Here is a 9,767-nt window from a genome sequence, read left to right on the forward strand (position 1 = left end):
GCCGCCATTTCTGTTTGAATTTGTTTACCTTCTATAACTGAAACTTTGTAGCTTGAGTGGAGGCTTAGGCCTGGCTAGGGCAGGCAGAAAGCTTGGCTTCCTGTTACCTAGGAAACCTTGCTCTCTGTGGCTGTAACCATTTTGGTTTGGGTTAATTTGCATACTCGCTCTGATTGGATGATGGGCGTGGCTTGTGGGTGTGGCTTGTGGGTGTGTCGGAGGTATGGTCAATTTGCATATTTGTCTATTATTAGAGAGGATTCAAATTACACAAAGGCTACAAAATGAATTGTGAAAATCTCTTGCTTAAGGGGAGATAACGAACATTAATTCAATACACATTGTCCCAATCCTTCAGCTATGAATGTTTTTACATAAATGAACCTAGATATACAGTGAGTGGCCAGATTATTATGACCTTCCCATCAGTACTTCATTGGGCCACCTTTTGCCTTCAATACTGCAGCGATTCTTCTTGGCATTGACTCCACGAGATGTTGAAAGGTGATGTGAGGAATCTGACACCATGCCTAATGAATAGCACTGTCCAGTTCTGTGAGATTGGATGGTTGTGGAACCAGCTGCCTGATGGCTCTTTTAACTTCGTCCCACAAATGCTCAATTGGATTGAGATCTGGTGATTGTGGGGGCCACCTAAGCAAGGTAAAGTCTCCCTCATGTTCTTGAAACCACTCCTGCACACTACGAGCACCGTGGCATGGCGCATTGTCTTGTTGGAAGAAGCCATCTCCACTGGGATACGCAATCAACATGATAGGATGAACTTGATCAGCAACGATACTTAGGTATGTTGTGCTAGTCAGATGTTGTTCCACACGAATTAAAGGGCCCAAATCATGCCAGGAAAACATGCCCCAAACCATAACACTGCCCCCACCAGCTTGAAGGTTTGTACTCATGCATGTGGGGTGCATGCTTTCATGCTGTTTCTGCGAAATTCTCACTCTGCCATCTGCATGATGCAACTGGAAATGTGATTCATCAGACCACATAACTTTTTTTCCAATGCTCGACTGTCCAATCCTTGTGTTCCTGTGCGAATTGGAGACGTTTTATCTTGGTAACTGCAGACAGCAAAGGTGTTCGAACAGGCCTTCAGCTTCCATATCCCATACGATGCAGTGTACAGCTAATTTGCCTACAAACGTCAGATGGTCATAATAATCTGGCCACTCAGTGTATGTGGCTTTAAAGGGCTTTTTAAAAACATAAATTTGATGACACTATATATACTGTTCTGTACTTTTTTAATTAAAATGTTGACATCGTTCTATGTCAGTACAACACGTCTACCCAATTCTACTTGATGGCTGCATACCAGTCCATAATAGTCATATTTTACCTAACCATTTCCCTACTGAGATGTTCCTACCTCTTTGAAATTATGAACAATACTGCAATTAAAGTTATACACATCAACTAAATATATGTCATAAAACACAGTCAATACTACTATAATTGTGGAGGCACATTCAACAGGTAAGACCCCTTTAGAAGATGAAATATTATGAGATAAAATTTTCTACATTCCTAAAAACAAAGTAAAAAATTATATAGAGTGACACAATGAGGAATTTCAATTATTTACGTGATTTCTAATTGTTTAAAAATATTCTTCCTATTTACAAATGCTGGTTTGAGTGTCCCCTACTTTGTTGGAAATATATATTGCCACTAGAAGGAGCTCTATAACACCTCTCCTGCACATTTAACAATCTGGAACTCAAAGAACTATTTAAACACTGACACCTCTAGTTATACTATCCCTCACAGTCTACTTATGTCATCTTTCCTGAGAAAAATCATGCACTTCCTGCTCACAAATCTTCAAACGTTTAATCTCTCCCACTTCTCTCTGATCATATCAAACCAGTTTTTCATTATCCTTCCAAGCCAGCTTTTGCTCCTGTATCCCTGACACCCTTACAGTGAGGTCCATCCACGCATTTCAGGTTCACTTGCAAAATGGCCCTTCCAACAGCTGACCAATCTTTTTAATTCAGTTTGTCTAACTTTCCCCCAGATATTTTTCTAAAGGCTAGAATCTAGACTACTCTCAAATTCCCATTTCTCCCTTCCCAGCTTCTTTCTCAAGATTCTCACTTTATAGAACCAAAGTCTTCATCTTCATCTTAACAGCATAATACATGATATACCCTTATCCTTCCTTATAAGCTCAAAACAGAAAACATATTCTACATATCTGAACCAGCCTCTCCTGCTCATAACTGTTGATAAGTATGGAGGAGAGACTGTTCTGTGAGGTGACTGCTGCCTGTCCTACAAGCTGGACCCAGACGGCTTTCTGCAATCCCCCCTTACAGACTATCTGATCATAAATATGTTCACTCTGACATAAATCAGCACCCCCTCCCTTGCCTCCTGTTATGTGTTGGTCCTGGAACAGATTGTTGTCCTGGTCAATGTAATTTCCATACCTGATAGCATTCATATACTCGTACCTGTGACTATCCCCCCACCACTTTTACCCTCTATAATTCTCTGGTGCCTGCCAAGTGGCACAGGGATCCATTTCATCTTACAATCACCCAAGACATGCCTCAGATGTAAGTTTCCCTTAATAAACTCTATTAAATTAACAGATTGGAGTGGCCCGTATCTTTCTTCAGTCTTTCCCTGCCCTCCACTTATGGAGGTCAATTTTCAGTTCTGTGGTTTTTTCCTGGGTCTATGTGTCCTCACATAAGTGATGCTTCAACTTTGTAAATACAGAACTTTAAAAATATATATATATATTTTTATTTTAGAGAGGAAGGGAGAGAGAGATTGAAACATCAATGATTAGAGAGAAGCATTGATCTGCTGCCACCTGCACACCACACACTGGGGATCAAGCCCTCAAGCCAGGCATGTACCCTGACTGGGAATCGAACCGTGACCTCCTGGTTTATAGGTCAGCGCTCAACCACTGGGCCACACTGGCTGGGCTAAATACAGAACTTTTTGTTAACATCAAAATATTTTGAGGATCCTATACAATAGTGGGTTGAATTTTTATTATCTAACTTTTATTCAAATTATAGATAATGCTTAGAATATGAATTGATCAATGAATGACCCATAATAAGTTCACAGCTCATAAATCAAGGACCACAGCTCTAGAACTCAACTTTTCAACTCTATCAGAAATCTCAGTTCCACAACACTCCCTTCCTTTGTTGGTATACTTGCCCTCCTCCTCAACACAAACTTCTGCCTTCATATATGTAACACCTCTAATGATTTTATTATAGCCCAATGCAATTAACTTCTCTCTGCAGTATTAAACATGGATGACCTTCTTCTACATTTGCAGATTCTGTCCATGGCAATACATACCACTTTGGAACTCTTTTGCCTTTAACCACAGGTCTTTGGCCTCTTTTCCTGGCACTTCTATTTCTTCTTTCAAACCCGCTGGCAGTTCTCAATTTATTTCTGATTCCATTGCTTGTTGGGTAACACATGCCATCAATATCTTGTACTAGTTCTCTACCAGCTGGCACTATTCCTCAACATAAAAGTCCTGCCTAATCATCTAGAATGTTCCTGGCCTAACCAGTTTCTCAATTTCTATTCATGCCACTCAGGGTTTGTAACATGGCAATGAACAGGGACTGTGTATTATAACCTACACCTGTTGCATGTGTATTCGTTGTTTCCTCAAATCAAACAGCAATTCCTTAAAGGCAATTTCCTTGTTTTATAGTCTTCTCTCCAAATGGCAGAGTGCCAAATATAAAGCCATCATTTCAAATATCTAATACTTTCAAGGTACCTGAAATGTAGTAAAAAATTCCAAGACCACAAAAAGAGAACACTATTTTGCAGATGTTAAATAGGGATGAAGTGAAAGAAAGGTTGCATAATTAAAGGTTTAAGAAATACTGGTTATAAGTTAACAGGTTTATTTGTAGATCTTCTTAGATCCTTTAATCTTGCTAAGTGCAAATCTCCAAAAGCAGAATGTCCCAAACTGGTGTGTTATAAAACTCTTTCCTACCTTTTACTGCTCATTACCAGCACCTATTAACTTCTTCCTTTCCAGGGAACACAATTGAGGAAATGCTTGGTAAGCAATTCATTAATTTTCTTTAACAATTACTTTATATCCAGTATGATTTCTAAGGATATGTTAATAGTACTGGTTTTATGACTCATCCTAGCAGCAAGTGTCAACATTCTTCAATTACCCCCAAAGTCATTAGACAGTATAATTACAAAAAAACTTTTTAAGGATTCATTTCAGTATACTTTTAAATTGCAGCTGCCTTACTGCTTTTAAATATTACCTCATTTACAAAAAGTCTATTTACATACACCAAAAATACAACAGCAAAAACTGTTAAAAGATGTGGGTAGCTTCAGCAAGTTGACAATCTCTCACCAAAGCCAAAGGTTAAAAGAAATAAATAAAAAAGAACAAAGTGTATTCCAAAGAACCAAGAATAAGAGGAAGATAAAATAAATTTGGGACATAAACATGCTATTCTTCTCTGGGAAATTCATAACTCTTAGCACATTAAAGTTTCCAAGAAGTCCTCCAATTTAAATTTAAAAAAAAGACAGTTCAACATAGTTTAATCTGTTGCTCCCCAAATTTACTTGACCATGGAAACTTTTTTTTTTCCTTAAGCATACCACAGGATTATAGCCTTCATTCCTCTGCTTCAATATTATGCAATGTTGAAATAAAATAATCTTTTAGAAAAATATGAATAGGCAGCAGGAAATCGACGGTAAATCTACATTTTCCCACCTGATCTCATTCCCCACTCTATCTGTCTAAAAAATTTACTTCAATGATTAAGATGTGGGAGGAAAATAAAGACAAACTTTTGTCCTAATAGTTAACCTTCATAATTAAATTAAAGGGAATAAATTCTAGACCTTATTCCAGATCATGCAAAACCGTGGTCTGGAGAGGGTTAAAAGAAGGACCTCAAAAATAACTCAAATACTAGTTGTTTATTCTTTATAACCTGTTTCCTCAGCAATAAAACTCTGGAATGGGATGTTGGCTAAGTGAAATGTGATATCTAGTCTCCACCTTAAAGCCTCACTCTAATCTGCACCTTTTCTGAACCAGATCAGTTTTTTTCTTTTATAGTACACTAGGGGCCTGGTGCATGAAAATTCAGTCCCTCAGCCTGGCCTGCCCCCTCTCACATTCTGGGAGCCCTCAGGAGCCGAAGGCGACCCGGTGATCAGGGGAAGGTGACGCCCCCATCACACCTCTGCTGCTGCTACTGCCGGCAACACAAGCCTCGGCCGGCCCTGGTTACCTGAGCCTCGGACGACCCTGGGCGGCTGGGCAGCCGCCATCTGAGATTTGCCTGTGCCTCGGACCGGCTCTGGGCAGCTGGGCAGCCGCCATCTGAAATTTGCCTGCACCTCGGGCCAGCCCTGGGCAGCTGGGCAGCCGCCATCCGAGGCTTGCCTGCACCTCGGGCCGGCCCTGGGTGGCTGGCGGGATGAGGGGACTGGGGAACTCTGGAGGCAGGCGCACAGAGCAGCTGGACTCGCCTGGGGGTGGGCCCAACCGTGCCACGTGCGTGCTGCACACCTGCCGCCTTGGCGGGGCTGAGGGGACTGGGCGCTGCCATCTTGTGGCTGTGGGCGCTGCCATCTTCGAGGGTGTGGCAGTCAATTAGCATATTCACTCCTTATTGGTTGTGGGCGCCACCATCTTTGTGAGGGTGTGATGGTCAATTAGCATAATCCCTCTCTATTAGATAGGATACTTTGGCTTCCTTTCCCCTGGAACCGTAGTCGGCAAACTGCGGCTCGCGAGCCACATGCAGCTCTTTGGCCCCTTGAGTGTGGCTCTTTCACAAAATACCACGGCCTGGGCGAGTCTATTTTGAAGAAGTGGCGTTAGAAGAAGTTTAAGTTTAAAAAATTTGGCTCTCAAAAGAAATTTCAATCGTTGTACTGTTGATATTTGGCTCTGTTGACTAATGAGTTTGCCGACCACTGCCCTGGAACAACATGAAGAAATTATCTACAACCAGATAGCCAGGTACTTAACTAGGTGCACACCTCATCATTCAGGAACAGTTAATTACCAAATGAAGCACACTGGGGATTAACCAGTTTACTACGTCACTGCTCCAAATTAAATTATGTGTTCTTGCAAACCACTCTACTATCTAGACCAGCGGTTCTCAACCTGTGGGTTGCAACCCCTTTGGGGGTCGAACGACCCTTTCACACCGGTCACCTAAGACATTCTGCATATCAGATATTCACATTATGATTCATAACAGTAGCAAAATTACAGTTATGAAGTAGCAACGAAAATAATTTTATGGTTGGGGGTCACCACAACATGAGGAACTGTATTAAAGGGTCGCGGCATTAGGCAGGTTGAGAACCACTGATCTAGACAGAGCAAAAGTATATCTAATGCTAAAGTCAGCTCGACTAATAATTTCAGAAAGCTATTTAAAGGTTTTCTTTTTTTGTTTGTTTTTTTAAACTACTCTAAATTTAAACATGCTCCTCTTTTTCAGAAGCTGAAAGTTGCATAAAGTTTAATACAGGAAAAATAAAGCTAATGAGAACTTGTTACCTCCTGCTCAGTTCTTGCAAAAGGCCACAAAGAATAAGTTTCCCAGATAGTTTCAATTCCATCACAAGCATACCTCCCTTTCAAAAGTGTTGTGTGTTTTTCCCAGTCAGGAGTAAGGTTAGCTGTAAATTTCAATAAGAAAGGTAATGATACAATTCTTTATACTGACAATGAATGGCCAAGTTAATACCAATTTTAGTGCAGATCAGTCATTTCAGATTCAGACCATTCCTTTTAGCTAACACTTTTAGTAGTAATACTAAAGCAACTAAGTCTCAAAACATGAAATAAAATGGCCTAACTTTTTAATTCTTATGTTAATCCTCACCCAAGAATATTTTTCCACTGCTTTTTACAGAGTGGAAGGGGTCAGGGGAGAGAGAGAAAACATCGATGTGAAAGAGACACATCGACTGGTTGACTCCCTTACGGGCCGGGGATCGTGCCCTGGACCAGAATAGAACCCAGAACCATCTATCCCCTGGACCAGAATAGAACCCGGGACCATCTATCCACTGAGCCAAACCAGCTAGGGCAGGCCTAACTTTTTTAACTGTTCAGGTAAAACATTCACTAAAGGTAGACCACTATTTTTCATAGGTATTTTGAATGGGTGCACATGCAAGTGACCAATGATGTGTGATCTACCGCCATGGTCACTTCCGGGCCTCTTCCACCAGATGATCAGGTGTAACCCCACTCACCAAGTTATTGATTAGCAATGGTTTCTGCTGAGACAGGGGTGGCAGGAAATAAGACCATGTGTAATGCCATTGTCATAGCTCTAGTTCAAGTTCTGTTCTCTACTGGGCCTGACGGAAAGACAGCAACTAAAAATAAGTACTTTTTAAAAGGTAAGTCCTAGAAGAATACAAGGTCAGTTCAAGAGAACCTCACCTGATGTTCCACAGGTTGCCTCGCTCACCTGGCGGACTCTTGGGAAGTCACCCCCACCCACACCTCAGTTCCTTCAGCCCTCTCTTCTTTCCCGGTTCAGTACAAACATCTCTCTTCGCTCCCGGCTCCCTCCTCCGCGCCAAGCCGCCCCCCTCGCTCCTCCAGATCCCCTCCGGGGCCCGCCCCCTCCCAGGTACCCTCCTCAGTCCACCACACCCCTCCAGCCCGCAGAGGCCGGCCTCCGCTCCCGGCACCCGCGGCCACCGCGGGACGCCCCCCGCCCTTCATCCTGCCTTCGCACCCTCCACACTCCCGCTCCCGCCGGCGCCTCAGGCCTCAGCAGTGCCCGCACCGCACCGCTCCCGAGCACCGCCCCGCAACACGCCCCCCGCCCGCGGCCCCTTACCGCACATGATGCCGGAGGCTCGCTCGGACCGCAAGGCGAGTGGTGAGCGGCTGGCGAAGTCGGGAGCACACAAGAGCCTGTGTGGCTATCAGCGGGCTTGGGGGTAAGGAGGTACCCGCACGACTCCCTCGAGGATGCGGCAGCCGAGGTAACGACTCCCTTCTTGGCCTCCGGGACTCGCCAGCAACTGCCTCCTGGCCCCGCCCCTCGGCACGCACCGCGCCGCCGCCGCCTCCACCGCCCGCAGGTCCCATTGGGCCGCGTCCGCGCCGCTCACGCACAGATCCCGCCTCCCCGAGCCGCCCCGCCCACGAGCCCACGCAGGCGCTGGCCTGCTGGCAGCGAGGACGTGGCAGCGCCTCCCGGCGCATCCGCTTTAGGTTCCTGGAGCCGCCCGGCCCGGGGCAAGTAGCGGGAGGAACGGCGCCGCGGGGGAGGAGGAAACTTGCTGGCTGGCTGGGAATGAGAGGAAGATAAGGAAAGAGGAGGATGGGATTGTTAGCAAAGCAAATAACGTTGGGGGCGCGCCCAGTTCAATCCTAGGCTCCAAGTTCCGGCACGCCAGGAAGCGGGGAAAGAGGAGGAAGAAAGCAGCCAGCCGGACAAATAAATCTGGGTGGGAAAGGGACATAGACCTAACAAAATTTGCAAAGAATTGAAAGGAAAGAGATACCAGAATTCCTGGTTGCAAAGCGCTGTGCAGGTTCTGTTAGTCTTCCAGGTGTCAGGCAATTCAGTTCCCGATTTAGGCACTATGTTGTACGCTTGTCCTCCAAAAGCCCTCCGCCCTCATTCATTGACTCCCTAACCTCGTTTTTTGCAGAAGGGCAGGGGAGACTTCTGCTGGCCCATCTGACAGGACTGTAGGAATTGCCTAGATTTGAGTCTTACGTTGGACTCATCGACGATTAACTCATTCTATTAATTAATGCACCATTCCTGCCAAGAGAAACTTAATCAAAGAGATGATGTTTCTGAGAATTTATTACCTGAGCATTTGCTTTAGAAAGATTTAAATAGTGTCTTTAGTCAAATGTAGATGGTTATCATAACTCTATTAATGACTCTAGAGTAGAATCAAATAAAAACTTATACGGCATATAGAACATGGCATGGACTGACCTCAGATGTCTCATCTTACTTCACACTGCTGCTCCTTTCCTACCCCACCTTCCAGCTCTTTACACTCCAATAACGTTGAACAGGTGATCTCTCAATGGGGCCAATATCCTCAAGACTTTTGCACACTTTGGTTACTCTTCATGGAATCCATACCCCTTCCCTACTTAAATGCTACCTCTTAGGGAAAACCTTTTTTGTCTCCCCCAGAGAGACATAAGGACATGCATTAACCTCTCATTCTTTGAGTTGCCTCCTTTTAAAGCAATATACTTTGATTTTTTACTTTTGCTTTTTGCATATTCCTCTACTAGGCTGTTTCTTGAAGCTAGAACAAGTGTTTGCATACTCAACACCTGGTATAGAACTTATCACAAAGTAAGGGATCAAAAATGCTTTTGAATGAGTGAAAAAAAGTCTAATGTTCTTAGTAGAATTTACTTTCTATGGCTGGTTATCTGATCATGTGAGCAAAGGGCTTTTCAGTTTTTCTGAGGGGGAAAAAATGTCTTTTTATCACTGGCCTCAAAGAGAGGCCAGAAAATGTCACATTGATCAGAGTATTTCTAACATGAAAACCCTTTAATATTTCAGGCCCTTAAACAGGTTCCTATATCACCCAAAGTTTAAAAAACAACAGTGAGCTGTTTGAAAATAGACAACACATTTGGGACATAAACATGCTATGTTTATGAGGCAAAGTACATCTTAGCCTCAGACCCTCATCTAAGAGGTTCTGGTAAGCCCTCA

At 43.7% G+C, this 9,767-nt stretch overlaps 1 protein-coding gene across 1 annotated transcript in view; it reads right to left on the reverse strand.

Annotated features, from left to right (window-relative positions):
• The window catches only part of GFPT1 (glutamine--fructose-6-phosphate transaminase 1), a 57,887-nt gene extending 49,794 nt beyond the window's left edge, over window positions 1-8,093 (reverse strand). Inside the window, exon 1 of the mRNA XM_079792030.1 lies at window positions 7,899-8,093. Within this exon, the coding sequence (XP_079648156.1) occupies window positions 7,899-7,905 (7 nt within the window). The 5' untranslated portion in view covers window positions 7,906-8,093. The remainder of the gene's footprint in view (window positions 1-7,898) is intronic.
• Window positions 8,094-9,767: the final 1,674 nt, after the last annotated feature.

Source organism: Cnephaeus nilssonii (assembly GCF_951640355.1).
Source record: "Cnephaeus nilssonii genome assembly, chromosome: 15".
Taxonomy (NCBI): domain Eukaryota; kingdom Metazoa; phylum Chordata; class Mammalia; order Chiroptera; family Vespertilionidae; genus Cnephaeus; species Cnephaeus nilssonii.